Source organism: Lolium rigidum, chromosome 3, assembly GCF_022539505.1.
Source record: "Lolium rigidum isolate FL_2022 chromosome 3, APGP_CSIRO_Lrig_0.1, whole genome shotgun sequence".
Taxonomy (NCBI): domain Eukaryota; kingdom Viridiplantae; phylum Streptophyta; class Magnoliopsida; order Poales; family Poaceae; genus Lolium; species Lolium rigidum.
Genome location: NC_061510.1, coordinates 168,913,291 through 168,929,388, shown reverse-complemented (window position 1 = coordinate 168,929,388; position 16,098 = coordinate 168,913,291). Strand labels below are relative to the sequence as shown.

Below are 16,098 nucleotides of genomic sequence, written 5' to 3'. Positions count from 1 at the left end.
TATGTTTGTTGGGATCCGATAAATTGTGGAATTGTGATCAGATTGTTCTTCATATTATCATACTATTGTTATTTAAGATCTTGCATGCTCTCCAGTACTTATAGTTACCTTGATCAAGTAGTTGCCTGGGTTCATGCCTCTAGTTTTATGGAAGAGTGACAATAACTTCTAAGATTATAGATGTGTTGTTCCTACTAGGGAGAAAACAACAATGTTTTGCCTAAGGATGATTCTATTGTTTACTTTACACACATTGCTTAATGCAATAATCTGTTGCTTGCAACTTAATACTGGAAGGGGTTCGGATGATAATCTGAAGGTGGATTATTAGTCATAGAAGCAGTTGGATTACGGTCTATGTATTATGTTGTAATGCCCAATTAAATACTATAGTAAACTTTATCTTATCATAGCATGCATTGTCATGCCCTCACAATTATCAATTGCCCAACTGTAATTTGTTCACCCAACACATGTTATTTGTTTGGAGAGTTACCTCTAGTGTAGATAGCTGGGAACCCCGGTCCTTCTGTCATCATCATTGCTCTACAGTCAACTCCGCACTGGAATACTTTCTGGTGCCATCGCTTCTGTGTTACTGCTACTACTGCTGTGTTACTATTGATATTGCTCTCATATTACTGCTGCTTTCACATCACCCCTGTTACTAGTGCTTTTCCAGGTGCAGCTGAATTGACAACTCCGCTGTTAAGACTTATAAGTATTCTTTACCTCCCCTTGTGTCGAATCAATAAATTTGGGTTTTACTTCCCTCAAAGACTGTTGCGATCCCCTATACTTGTGGGTCATCAAGGGGGAGCGGGAGGGGTGGCGCCCCAAAACCCTAATGGGTGGAAGGATGGTCCATGGCGGTGGTGGCCGTCTGGGCCACTATGGGCCCATGCACCCCCTAGCCCAAAACTCTAGCCACCCCCACAATTAATGGGGGTTTGGCCGGCCCCTTAGGGCGTGTTTGGTAGCCCGGGTTATCAGAGAATCAATATCTCCACTCATACATGTTGCCCTTAGACAAGCTTAACTCATATTTTCTTACATGTTTGGTAGCCTGGGTTTGCTCAGCTCAGCTCAGCACAGATGTTGTTTGGTAAAATAAGCTGGACAAAGATTTTCTCCCACCTTATTTTTACACAGAGGTCCTTGGACAGAAAAGAAAGAAGCAATCGGCTCCTTAGATATAAAAACCAAAAAGCAATCGAGTCCCTGGAGGTTGTCGGCGCCGCTGCCGACGCGAGGAGTCGCCGCCATGCGCAGCCGCCGTCGTCGCTGCTGCGAGGAGCTTCGACGAGGCACGGGCTAGCGGCGGAGATGCAGACTGCGCATCCGACCGGCGGCCTGAGATGGGAGAGGAGAGCGTCCTCGAGGGCCGGGACGGAGTCGGGCTGGAGGAGGACGCGGGTGTGGACCTCGTGCGTGCCGCTCCAGTTGGAGACGGTGTGGAGGTCGTCGGGGAGGGGGGCGTACTTGAAGGGGACGGCCTTCTTGTGGAGCGCGTTGGCCGGGAAGGGGAAGGAGTAGTAGGTGGCGGTGCCACAGCCGAGGACGAGGAGCGCGTAGCCGGCGTCGGAGGAGGGGAGCGGGGAGGAGGAGGAGAGGGCGCGGATGAGCTGGAGGTGGTGGTGGGGCTGGGAGGGGGAGGCGCGGCGGAGGAGGCGAGAGAGGAGCTAGACGAAGGGACGATGGGAAATGGGGGAAATGAGCATGCGGGGTTGTGACCCCTAGCGGGCTGCCTAGTGCACGCAGGCCCGCGACGGCTTTTTCCGTATGTGCTCAGCTCGGTTGAGTAGCGAAGCTCGATCTCGGCTTCGCTCTCGGGCAGGGCTGAGGCCCCTTTTTAGTATGAGGTGGGCAGTGCTCAATTGACCCGAGCCGATCTACCAAACAACATCTTGTGGGAAAAAGTGGGATGAGGTGAGAAAATCTGAGCTCCCCCAGTCTACCAAACACGTCCTTAATTAATGGGCTCCCATTCGGGAGGGGGCCATTAAGGTGGGATGTACCGTTATTAATTAAATAAATACATAATTAAATATTAATTCACTTAATTAATATATAATATATATAATTTTATCCCCGATGATCCGAGACACCTCTCGCACACTCCGAACATCCTTCGGATTCTCCCAGAACCCTTTCCGGTTCTCTCTTCTCCGGTGTTTCGATGAATCCAAAACAATCTTAAGTTTTGTTGACCTTGTGTTTTTCTACGGTTCAATAATAACACATACATGATCGAGAAAATCTTCGTTCAATGATTGCCATGGTGTTCTGGAGAACAGTAGCAAATCTATGTATTCTACGAAGATGTGATTGTCGTTTGAAACATTACGTCATATTCCATTCCCTTTGTTACTTCGATACTGCCACTCGCTCGAGACTTGATCATCAGTATCAATATACCTAGTTCGATCCCGTTACCGACAAGGCTATTCAACTGATTCTGTTCAATGCCATCCTCATGAGCTAATCATGTGTTGCAACTTTGATTAACTAGATGATACCCCGCGCGTTGCGGCGGAAATGCGTAGATCCATATTATAGAATTATAAAAATAAATTTAAACATGTACTGAGTCTCTAAGTATAAAGAGAAATATCTGTTGAGTTTCTAACAGATTGGAACTTGTGCAAAGGAAAATGACACTAAGTATATTCAGTTGAAAGTTACAACTTGTTATATGGCACCATCCTCATCAGTGTGGCATTTATTTATCTACCAAAATAATTTTATGTTATGTTACAAACTTTGTATCTATATTATAGGCCCACAACAATTTATTGGGAATTGCACTAACTACTATTAAAAAAATCTGTAATAAGATTAATTAATAACCGCAGTCATATATGTTTTAACAAAGCAAAGTAAAACTTGTTTCGCTCTGAAGCATGACATCTCCTAAAACATCAAATTGTTGCGCTGAACACTAAATTTGCAGAGAGCATGTCCAGCAAATGAGTGGAAAGAAACTCTCGCCTCGGTGATTTTACAAATAAATGATGGATGGAGCACCTTTTGCCTCATCGGCCATCAAAAATGTCAACTGCATGTGAACTACTTGTGAAGTACTCCAATAGCAGGTCCAGCAATAATAAGGTATAAAAAAAGATGTGAAAATTAGATGACAGTACATGAGGCCAAATATATCATTAAAATAGAAAGCACTGATCTATGCTAGCTTCTTGAATCGGTTCTTCTTGGATAAGTAACTAAACTCTGTTATCATATTCTGCTACACAAAAGATATTGTAACAAAGGTACCTAAGGAAGAACATGGTGATATTTTCTAATGCATAGGTGAACCATGAAAACAAATTTCTGTATACGAAAGGTCACCACAACAATAACTGACCATCCTCTCTGGGCAGGATGCACCAGGCAAGAAAAAGTGTCTACATGCGCAAGATCAATATCACGTAGGACAGCTAATAACAATATGTCAACCTGTTAATAGAGAAAAAGGAATCACAAACATTTATAACGAAACTATTGGGAATAACTCATCATCGTAAGTTTGAAAAATTGTTAGTATGAACCTGTTGGGAAGGGCATTTCCATAAAAACCTTTTTGTAATGACATAATGGGGAGAGCATGTCCATAGGAACCTGTTGGGTCTAAATGATGCCCTGCACTTGCTACGGAAATGTGTATCTTTGAAGAATTTGGAAATAATGTAAAGCTAAACATATTTTATGCTGCTAAACACCTTGTAAAAAACTTCTAATGAATTCCATTTATATTTATGGGTTTCAGAGTTTGAAACAACACATTATCCAATGTACAAACCATAAATAAGTTAACCATTGGAAGAATGTGATTGTCCCTGTAAAAATGACCACTTTTAGTCAATATCATACAATCATTTCAGATACGTAATGTTCAGATAAGTTCCTAGTTTGATAGTCACGACGAAAATACTATATAATATATATAACAAAACGTGCCATGTTGGTTGCTGTTACACACAATTAAAGTCTGGAATATGCTAAATCCCCATATTGATGCATCATGAAGCAAGGTCACATAATCAAGGCACAATTGGGAAGGGATACTGAAATCAAAGCATGGATTAGTAAATTAGATGAATAACTCAGTGATTTATGTCAGGAAAGAGGAAAATTCATATTCTTGTAAGAAAACTGAAGGGAAACATCTACAATATGGCAATCCTGCGTTGAGCAGTGTACATGTTAATTTCCACCTGCTAAGTCATTGTACACCCATTGATCTAGAATAGCCACTGTTTCCTTAAATAGCATGCTTGGAGTATCTCACATTGCCTAACCTGAAGCTTAGCTTACACATATCACCTGAACGATATTGAAGCATACTTCATTCAAGTAGTACGGAAGAACAATAGGAAAAAGGAAAACAGTGCAGAAAACTGCAGTATGATTTTTCATTGGCTCAACTTTCAACATTACCTGAAACAATGATAATTCAATATTATGTTCACAAATTGCACTGAGCAGTTGGAATATATATGGTTGGACCATATCACTCTCATGTGACAAATACTTACATTAAAGGACGCGACTAAGGAGCCTCCGGGGGCTCGTTTGTCTAATCTAGCCCTCAGCCTAAATATAGAAAGTGGAGCATACGGAAACATCACATGCACATTTAATTAGATGCAATTTTTTTAAAAAAAGTCATAACTCCTAAGAGGTATCTTGGAATTGCGATTCGTTTCTACCGTTGGGTCTCTCGCGGCTAGATCTTCGAAACTAGATGTCATTTGTATATGTTTCGACAAACTTTTTTTCCGGAAAGCAACTTAGTGTTGCGGAAAAAGCAACTTAGTACAAATAGTTGCATCATTACATTTTTTGATATTTTGTAACCAACTTAGCTTTCTAGATACTCACCTAGCAATAACAATGAATAACTTCATGATACTAGACCTGCGAACTTTGCACTACTTGTTGCCAACCATATTTGATAGTATCCTTGGTACCTTGCATTCTGAGATAGACAACTTAGTAGCAACGAAAATACAACTTTATAACAAACAATGCACAACTTAGGCGCAGGTATGCAACTTCGCGACAATGTTGCAAAACTTCACAACATTGATACTAGCTAGCCGACTTAGTAATAATGGTAGACAACTTAGACAAAGTGATAGGCAAGTTCATTATTTTTCTGTGTTTTGTCGCTAACTTAGTTTTCGAGATACTCAAAACAGTTGGCAACCTCATAGTACTAAGACAAGCAACTTTGTACTACTAGTATCGTTCGCAACTTGGTTTTCGATGTACCCAACTTAGTAGCAACGATATGCAACTACATAACAAATGGTGCGCAACTTAAATGTGGCGGTAGGCAAATTTATGATAATGGTGCACAACTTCACAACAATGGTGGTAGCGGACTTAGTACTAATGGTATGCAACTTAGCCACAAAGATAGACCAGTTAACCTAAGTGGTGTGCAACTTCACTATTATGGTGCTAGCAACCTTAATAGTAGTGATAGGCAACTTAGACATGGTGCTGCCCGACTTAGTACTAGTGGTAGACAACTTAGGCGTAATGATGTGAAGCAACAATTTACTATCGGCAAATGCAACCTATCATCTCCAGCATGCAACTTTGCTTGATCTAGCTACAACCCAGTTGGTAAATGGATGCAACTTAATAAAAAGAAACAACTTGCTACAATTGGTTTTTTAAGTTGCAGCCATAACCCTACTAAGTTGCATTTGGGGTATACAACTTCACAAATGGGGTATGCAACTTAGCACTAGGAGTATACAACTTAGCATTAGGCGTATACAACTTAGCAATAATAGGTATGCAACTTAAGACGTGTGTAGCAACAAATTGTTCTCACTTGCAGTTGATGGTGTTTTTTTTTTGTTGCAACCATAATCCGACTGAGTTGGATTTCGTGCATGCTATAGTTGCTCCACCCTCTAAAAGTAAGTTGGTGTACTCTGGTGTAGGGTATGCAACTTAGCACTAGTGGGCATACAACTTAGCAATTGTGTGTATTCAACTTAGGCAATTGTCGGTATGCAACTTAAGACGTGTGTAGCAATTTAGTTACATGGTGAACATAACGTAAGCATATTGACAGAAGCAACTTAATTATAATCATCATGGAACTTAGGACATTGCATGTACAACAACTTGGTTAGGTGATAAAAACAACTTAGTTAGATGGTAGAAACAACTTATGCATGTTGATATAAGCAACTTAATTAAATCATAATGAAAAGTCAGGGACATTGGTTGGCTTGTAAAGTTGCTTTTCAAAAATAACTGCAATATCTCAGCATATCAGCAACTTAGCAGTAATCAGCCAATAACATAACAGCAGCATATATGCAACTTTACAATAAAGTTAGACAAGATTAGATGTGCTATCAGGTTTCAGTTCACCGGTTCACTTAACACAAAAAAGGAAGGTTGTAAATAGAACATGGGGAATGATGGGATAGATTAGCACATCTATATCCATGCGAGCCTCCTCTTCATAAAGTGAACAAGGCCAGACCTGGAGCTGATAAAGACATACTGTAGAGCTCAAGATTGCTTGGGTGGAACTCAAGGTGGCCTCATAGTTGCTGGTCCCTAGTACAAGCAGCGCCACTCGTCCAGCCCTGAATCCCTGAAGCAACAAGCCATGGCCTCCAAAATTTTCCTCGTCGATCTTCAATAGGTATCTATAGTACCAGTAAAGCTATACCGGTCGAGATAGCGAAGAACCTGCAAACAGTCACACAACATAACCATCAAAATCCCACATAATGACAGCAAACAAGATCATTCATTCATACTAATTACAAAATACAGGTCAATGGAGCTCATGGCAGCAATATTCAGTATTGATTTGGTACAAAAACCTTGCTTGCATTACAAATTGAAAAGAGCTAGTAATTATTGGTTCCTGCATGATCATTTTAGGTGCAACATTCTTATGACCCAATCAAGAGACTAGAAGTAAACCTTCATATTTGCAGCCATGGGAAAGCAGAGGAGCTCGGTACCAACTGAAGTAAAACTAGAGTGCAGTGCAGCTACCAGCGAGAACAAGTGTAGTCATCCTCAACCACGTACAAGGATTCTCGCAAATTTTACCGTTGAGCTGTGGCTACAGCAACCACACAACAGCGGCCACCGTTGGGACTGCCTCACACCACCGTACACAACGACTAGCTGGTCGACGAGATCTGCAGAAACCGCTCGCGCCGAGCATCTAGTTGCGAGCGATTTCTAACAGAACGAGGCAAATAGCGGCACCAGAGGACACACTGGTCGCCACCGCCGGGTGGGATTGAAGCCGGAGCTCCGCCGCCGGCCGGAACTGAGAGCCGAAATACCGCCAGCTGAACGGTGCGAACCACCGGAGACGCGCCCCCCCGGAACCGAGGCCGAGGCCGGCGACAACAGCCTAGGGGGAACCGGATGGGGTGGGTGGAAGGCGGCGCTGCTGGGTTCTCCCGGTTTACCAGCTCGGGCGACACAGAGTAAGATTCGCCAATCTCCTCACTGCTGCAACGTCGTCTTGGCCTACTTCGAGGCCCTCTGCAGGTGGGAGCATGAGGGTTGGGAGGGAGCGCCGAATCTGTGGGCTGCCGCCTGCCGAGAGGTTCGCCGGATGGTGCAGATTGGCGCCTGTGCAGGGGAAGGTGGAGGTGCGGGGCGGCGCGCGGTGAGGATCGGGTGTGTGGTGAATCTCTCCTCACCACATACGCACGTGGGGTCTAACTACCAGGTGTGGGCTGTCTGAACGACTTGGCCGACCAGAACGTGATAGAGCGCATCGAACGGACGAAAAGCGAGGGCTCCGAAGAACCAGCCAGCCTCCGAGCACTTTTTAGCGTTTGGGTACATTAAAAGCATCGATCTCACACCTTGACTTCATTCTTTGTGAAAAGCAAGCGATCAATAGATCTACTGATTATTTGGCAGTCTAGAAATGCATGAAACAAATAAGAAAAGAAATGACAGAAGTGGAATATTATAAATTTATGGGTCGCGATAATAATTAAATTCTTTTTTTTGCGGGTCAATAATAATTAAATTCAGTGTTCTAGTTCACTGCATTGTCAGATATTATGGAAAAAGGGAGAAATGGCCATAGAGTATACAGTATACGACTTATCTTTCTTGGTTGACACTGCAGATCGATTAAAAACGAAATCAGATCGTTGTTGCCACTGCATCCATGATCAGAATGACGCAGCCTCAATAGGAATGTGTGTTGTAATTATTTTTTGCAAAACATAAAATATTATTAAAAGGTCCACTGAATAATAGGCAATGCTTTTAGTACTATAGAAAGAATGCATATCTAGTAGACCTGCAGCACTGACAGGGGTTACCTCACACTTGACGCTGGATGCTAGCTAGGAATTGCCGCTTCACACGTCCAACCTAAGAGCGCTTCAGGTCGTTGTTCTTCTGCTGGTAAGTGGCAGTGACGGAGGTGGGTTTCATGGCCCTCATCTGCCTGGATTTAGATGAGCATGGCAGAGATCGAGGGCAGGATGCCTCCGGCAGGACACATGCGTTAGGCGCCAATGGGTGGCAGTTTCGATCTTGAATTTTGCCGGACTGCAGATCCATTAAAAACGAAATCAGATGACGAAATAAGAGAAGAAATTCAATCGTATATTCGTGGCAGAGATCGAGGGCAGGATGCCTCCGGCAGGACACATGCGTTAGGCGCCAATGGGTGGCAGTTTCGATCTTGAATTTTGCCGGACTGCAGATCCATTAAAAACGAAATCAGATGACGAAATAAGAGAAGAAATTCAATCGTATATTTACCGAAGACGCTCATGTACTGGAGGATGAAGTCAGCAAGGTCGAGGACTCGAGGTGGAGCTCGGAGTTTAAATGGAGGAATCGTCACGAACTCCTCATCTGCCTCCGTTTCTCGCGGAGATTGTGGGGAGGGGGGGGGGGGGGGGGGAGAAAACATTGATGGAGAAGTGGAAGCGTCAATGGCCGCCGTCGGTGGATGTAGAATTGTACTACGTAGATGGCTGTTCAGTACTCCATGTTAATGGCGAGGAAGATGGACTAATGGGCTGCATTTACTGTGGCCTGCATTGTTGCTTCGTTGAAAATTATTTAAGGAATTAAATAGGGCGAGCCTAACGCTAACAGAACAAAACGTACAAAATCAATTAGGATCGTGGCCGGGGTGAGAATGCCAAACTTGGTGACGTGGAAGGCTGTATGATCAGGAAAATGGGATCACCTATTAAGAATAGAAAGATATGACCGAGTGAGCCCTTTTATATCTTCCGTCACACGGATGAACAAATCCCGCTCTTGACACATACGCCTCAACCCATCCCATTGGAATACCCAATTACACCTTTATGATCACTCTGTTACGGTGTGATGGTTGATGCAATCAAAGCAACCTCCGGTGATAGTGATTAGATATGGTCTCACGGTGTAAGGATTATGTTACTACACTTTCATAAATATCGTAATGTGAACTTCGTGACTTGATCGTGTTCAATACTTATATTTGGGAATATCCATCATATCATTCACTCGATGATATGACCTCGTTGTTAATGACATGCGTGTCCATGATCGGAAAACCTCGATCATCGATTGACCTCAATGAGCTAGTTTGCGAATGCTCACTAGGGACCCTTGGTTTGTTTACAGTGTATCAATGTTTTTGACTAATACAGTTATATCATGGCATAAAACTATTATGAACTATTGATATATAATAATAAACATTATTTATTATTTTCCTCTAGGGTACTGTATCCATGGACTCGATATGGGACTATGACCGGTGGGCCAGGGAACAGACATTGGAGGACGAGAGCCGAGTTCGCACGCCTTCCACGACCACGCAAAGCATACTAGATTTGAGCCGGTTTTGGATCACGGCGGACTCTGCGGCGGACAAAATGGTTTTTGTGTCCCTGCGCCGGGCCGCTATTTTGTCTGCCGCGACCCATTCGGACGCGTGTAAATGAGATGCGTCCCCGCGTTGAAGATAACCTAATAAGTTGTTAACCCTCGATAGCCTCTTGGGGTGTAGGAGATAGATGAACGGTTTTGCTATGTCTCAGTCAACTGAGAATTCCTTAAGTCTCAGTCACCCACAAAAATGAACTTGAGTTGCACTTTTCTGTTAAAAAAGTGCAATTGCACTTTTCTACTAGAAAAGTGCAACTGATCCGAGTTGCACATTTTTTTGAACTGCAGTTACACTTTTTACGAGGTGACTGAGACTTAAGAAAATCTCAGTCGACTGATACATAGGCACACCCATAGATGAATTACACTGACATATTTGCTAGTCTTAAAAAACAAGTTGCATTAAAAATAGACTTGTCATATATCATGAATTATTACCTCCGTTTGAAATAACAGGTCGTTTGGTATCCATCATTTGAGTCTGGAATCCTGAAATTCATTTTGAAATTCCATAGGTGGGCTGTTTGGTTGCCACAGAATTGGGCCATCATTTTATTTAGGAAATCCAGCAAAATGATGCCATGTGTAATCACAATTTCGAGCTGAAACCTGTCATTCACGTTTCTTTATGGAAGCCATTTACAAATTCAATATTGAATTCTACTGTCATTTACAATTCTTGTGGCAACCAAACAAGTGTCCATTTCTGAAATTACAATGTAAATGAAATGAATACATGTATTCATTTCAAAATGCTACGAATGAAATGAAAACCTGGCTTCCAAACGACTTGTAGCTTTTTTAAAAAAATATATCGTGGAACGAGAAGTAGTAGTAGACGAGAAGGGAGGTCGTAGACCAGCAAATCGTAGCTTGTACTCCAACCACATGACGCGAAACCACACGGAACACTCGAGATTCCAGATGGAACAAAACTAGCCGGACAAGACATGAAGTCGAAAGAGATGAGACAGGCTGGCTGCGCAATCCAAGCGAACCTTATCACCCGGCGCCTTTATTCTAGTTTCATCCCATGGACTTTATATATATGTGCTCACAAAAAGGAAAGAGGAAAGAACGCCTCATCCACATGGATTTTCTTATTTAAATAAGGCCATGAAACGCTAACAACAGTGACGACTACCTAGCTTAGTGGAGTACTCCAGCACACGTGGGCTGCTCACTAGGCCGTTATTGCAACTGAATGCCGGTGTGGACTGCGTGATGCTGGTGCGGCCGCCGGTGGTAGTGCTGCTGTCGTGGAAGACGAACGGCAGGGGAAAGAGTGATCGTCTGGCGGTAGTGCTGCTGGCGGACGTGCACCGACATGGGCCTGGACGACGGGGTGGATGTGGATGGCGAGAGCGGCGGCGTCGCCCTTGGGAAGAGGAACGCCCGGATCTTGAGCGGCTGGAGCCGGAACCTGCTGGCAGCATCGTACTCCTCCAGCAGGTTGCTGAGGTCGTCCTTGCTGGTGACGGAGACGAGCGCGTCGAGGTCCTCCGTCGGCAGCTGGCACCGTAGGCTCATCGCCTCCCATCCGCACATGTCCCTCAGCTTCCGCTGCAGCTCTGGTTTTGCAATCGATCGACGACAGTCAAACAACTGTCTGGACACGATCAAGCGGTGTTGTTTGGTGTACGAACCGTAAAATTGGAGGGAGCGATCGAGGGAGAGGACGCGGTTGTTGCCGCCAACGTAGCGGAGCGCTCCGTCGGAGTGGCGCGGAAGGATCCTGCCGCCGTAGCTGCACAGGAACTTCACGATGCTGTTCCCCTTGCCTGACGCGCTGGAATCCGGCTTCATCACGAAAACCACATCGTCGTCGTCGCCCAAGGAGCCGAGAGACGACGTGCGCGCGGAGGAGGACGACCACGAGCCCGCCATGCCGGCTTGCTTTCTTTCTTCCACACGTACGGCCGTGAGTGAAGATCTGTATTTGAGAAAGCAAAACGATGTGGCGTGTGGACGTCGTTTCAGAGCTATACCGCCCTGGCTTTGGCTGCCACCTAGGAGGGCCTACTGCCACGGTGCCACCCGCGATCGAGATATGCTTCACCCAATAGCCTCGGCCACACCTGCTTGCAGAAATTCCGTTGATACCATGCATGAGACAATCCAAAATCGGAGTTTCCTTGCATATTTTTAAAGATTTTTGATTCCACCTTCCATGTTCCTTTTTTCGATAAAGAGAATATATATTAATATTGCGAAGATGTCAATTGTACTTAGCTTTTCATGCACCTGCATACCTCTTTCTCTTTTTGGGTGCAAACTCCTCCCACCTTGAAATAAAAGTGCAAAAGATGGCAACGAATCCCACGAAAGAGCACACATGCAACTTCTAACACTTACAACCACCACTCCCTGTCAGTCGGCTCCAGTGAGAGAACTCGCCGGCATTGACCAGACTGGTAGCACCGCCGCTGGCCTCTCGTAGCATCGCCGCCGACCTTTTGTAGCATCACCGCTGGCCTTTGGTAGCACCACCGTCTGCGTCATTGCAGCATCGCCACCGCCGATTGTTTTCTGAAGCTGAACTGCATACTTTATAGATTTAATAAAACGTATTTACAAAGTGCTCTGCCGAGATCTTAATGCGGGAATAAGATTTTCATATATAGCTTTATGAACAAGGAGGACCACCTTGTCCTTGAATTTCTTCCAACATCTACAGAGGCTAGGAGGATCTCCCTTGAAAATGAAGTCATTTCTTGTTGTGCATATGACTAAGTAGCCAGCATAGTTGTCTTCATTGAAAATGGCTGCTTGATTCAAAAAAAAAAAATATGAAACAGTGTCTAGGAGGAACTAGAACACTATTGACATAGTAGAAGCGGGACTTGGCGTGACAATTCCAGAATTCGTCCCTGACAGGAATCGAACTCTGGTCGTTAGGGTGTGCCACTGCGACCCTAACCACTGGGCTAAGCCCACGTCGTCGGCTGCTTGATTCAAGCTCCAAGACCTATGGTCGTCTGAATATCAAATGATGTAGTCAGAGGCATATCCCAGTCTGGGCACAACTATCTCCAGCACATGACTTCAAATGGGCACTGAAAGAACATGTCTCCAAAATTGTATCATTGCACATTATACAAGTGTAATCATCCATGATGGAATTGTTCCTTTGGATTAGAGCCTGTTGTGAATAATGAGCCAAAAACAAACCCTATGATTATCCTAACAGAAGCCCTTCTTTTACGGCCTCTTACGGCCTAGGTATGGGAAACCCATCTAAGTGTTTAGCGGCACGCAAGACCCTACCTGCTGCGCCAACTGACGGGGTTTGTATTCCTGGTTGTAAATTTATATGTAGGTGGGGGTTTGCGAACACGATTCGATGGGGTAACACCTCAGGCACACAAGAGATATACATGCCTCGGCTATAGGTCACCGGTAAAAACCCTACATCCTAGTGGTGTTTATGGGATCATATGTGTGAGGTGCTTGTGGTGCCGGCTTTTGGTTTGAAGTCGTTTGAGGCATATTCTTCCCTGTTGGGTAAGAACAAGCTATGAATTGGAATAAAATAGGATGAACCCATCGCCTCGTTATCTCCGAGGGCGAGCGTGAGAGCGATTTGACATTGCTTGCTCAAGGCCCCCTGGTATTTCTAGCGTTTGGATTTGACTTGCCTTGGTCGGATTTGCTTGTGACTTACTTGGCTTGGTACTTCCCCCCGTGGTAGAAGGACATATTTATACTATGAGGGGGTGACCTCACTCGTGAAGGGAAGGAGGACACGTCCCTATGGTACCAAGACCCATGTCCCTATCGTACCAAGACCCACGCGTCTAGGTGTGTGTCCCTTACTTGGATGGTATGGTTGTACTTCCGGGTGTCATGGTAGGATCACGCCAATGTAGTGTTAGCGTCATGGGTATGGGAGGTTCTTTCCGCGTAGCCCGACGACGAGCTAGAGATGCCAGACTTCTACTTCGATGGCTCCTCCGACAATTCCGAGTTCGACGAGTGGAATGAGGTGTTCGTAACAGACGCGGAAGCCGCGGTGGCGCAGCGGGGTGCCGTGGATCAGTTCCAGGGTGACCCGGAGCAGGCAGCGATCCTCACGTCGTTCAACGCCAACTCTTCTGGAGGATCAACAAGCAAGCGCTTGCGGTTATCGACACCGCCAACTACGAGCATGCCCTCGAGATCTCGCATGAGCGGGCGGTCACGGAGGAGGCCTCCTCATGTAGGCCGAGCAGCAAAGGTTGCTTGATCTCAACGCTCAGTGTCAGGTCAAGGCGGCCGTCTCACGAGGAAGCGAGGCTCACCCATAATGAGGAGTCCTGCCAGTGGAGGGCGGTGAATCTGCACCGGCGGCAAATGCGCGAAGCAAGGACAGAGCAGCGTGCGCGAATTCCGGCTTTAAAGGGGAAGAACGACGGCAAGGTAGGCCCATCACACGTCCCGACCGACGGCCAGTAGAGTAGGGTTATTTGAAGTTTTACTGCATTTTAGTTCAAATTCTGTCTAACTGTGAAGACTTTCATTAAATTACGTTTGAAATCATTTAAATTCCCTTGTTGTTCTTATTTTGTCGAATTTTAAATATGCGTTGGAGGGGGGCGGCCGGAAAAACTTCACCCCCATACAAATTGTTTCACCGGCTTCCTCATACGGCCGGCAAAATGGGTTTGCTCGGAGGCCATATAGGGGACCGGCTAGAGATTGGCCTGCGGAGATCGAACTGCAGTGACGACACAGCAAAAACAAACAATGCACGATGCCTCGCCCCAGTAGTCCAGCACCACCAGTACTTCCACTGTAGTTACTGGCGCGCGTGATTTTTTTAGAAAGAAAAATTAACTGCACAATTTATGAATCGAACAACTACGCATGTACTACAGATCGTTATCATTATACAGTCACATTGCAGTTATTACGAGTATGTACAATGATCTCTGCAAGTCTCGATGCCCCCCATTTTACATCCGCTAATGGCTTTGGGGAGGCTATTTAATCTTTCGGAGGCTAAACATTGATGCCACGTCCAGTAGTAGCCTCTATTTAGTTGCATGTGTATGTGAGTAGAGAGAAAAGATTACTGCATGTGAGCTTTGCATGTAGCCTACCCATGCGGGAGAGAGAATAAAATATCATTAGCATGCAAGCTGCCAACAGCCTCCCTATGGATTAGGTTTTAATTGGAACCGCCGGCTAAAATTTATCATTTGGGGAGGAAGGACGAGCGGGAGCCTTTTTTGATGCTGGGTCCTCCATTTTAGCTTTTCTAGGCTTTGGGGAGGACGAGTGGAGATGCTCTAAGTTGGGCTGGGTCCTCCATATACCAAGTTAATGGTCAGCTTTTTTTCTTAATAAAGTATGTAAAAGCCTAGTAAATCGGTATGGAGAAAGTAGGAAAGGTTTGTGTGTTGGAATCTTTTGTTTTTCCAAAAAGTGCACAGAAACTTTCTTTTTGTATGAAAACGGTAGAAATACAAAAGGCACCAACACAAACATGTAAAAGGGAAAGTATTCAGGATTTTCTACAATGGTGCTATCCATTCTCTGAGCATGTGCATTCGGGGATCTAGATCTAATACCAATCGTTATCACAATCCCGAGTCAGTTTTACCAATGTTTCAAGCCCACACATGTTATGGGCCCGTCACACGAGTGCCTCGACCCACCAACCAGCGAAATTACCAACTCATTCTTCTTGGACCCTTTGCCCCCCTCCAGCCCAAAATAAGAATAATTGTTAGGAGGAACACCCTTCACCTTACAAGGCATTCTTTATAGCCGACCAATCAAGACCGACCACCTGAGTACACCGAGATTTGCACCTTGGTACCTAGATGTAATCGTAATCTAACTCCACTTAGCTGGTCCCACGCACATGAGTAGTCTGCTACACTCATGTCTCGGCTCACCAGCCAAACCCAACATAAGCCAATTACGGTCTTACAAGACGTTTTCGGCCTTCTCTCTAAAAATGACTAGCATGATAGGAGGGGACATCCTCACTATTATGAGTAGATTTTTGTCTCCTCTCACAACCCACACGGGAATAAGCCAACATGTACTCTTATGAATATATTAATTTCATGTCATATATAGGGAATGGTGTTTTGGCACATGGGAGCATATGCTCCCTTTATTTTGAAATGCATGTTACATACATTTTGGAATTTCAAAAAATTGAAACGAAAAATTCGAACGTAC

At 44.7% G+C, this 16,098-nt stretch overlaps 1 protein-coding gene and 1 long non-coding RNA gene across 2 annotated transcripts; both read right to left on the bottom strand.

Annotated features, from left to right (window-relative positions):
* Positions 1-6,255: 6,255 nt before the first annotated feature.
* LOC124702673 lies at positions 6,256-7,724 on the bottom strand. The gene is made up of 2 exons (XR_007002593.1): positions 6,970-7,724; positions 6,256-6,729 (listed from the first exon to the last, which is right to left on the bottom strand). It is a non-coding gene; the product is annotated as an uncharacterized LOC124702673 (long non-coding RNA).
* A 3,270-nt stretch (positions 7,725-10,994) lies between these two features.
* Positions 10,995-11,865, bottom strand: LOC124702672. Its single transcript, XM_047234831.1, has 2 exons — positions 11,571-11,865; positions 10,995-11,495 (listed from the first exon to the last, which is right to left on the bottom strand). The coding sequence occupies exons 1-2, from the start codon at positions 11,809-11,811 to the stop codon at positions 11,116-11,118; spliced, it is 621 nt and encodes a 206-aa protein (XP_047090787.1). The 5' UTR covers positions 11,812-11,865; the 3' UTR covers positions 10,995-11,115.
* Positions 11,866-16,098: the final 4,233 nt, after the last annotated feature.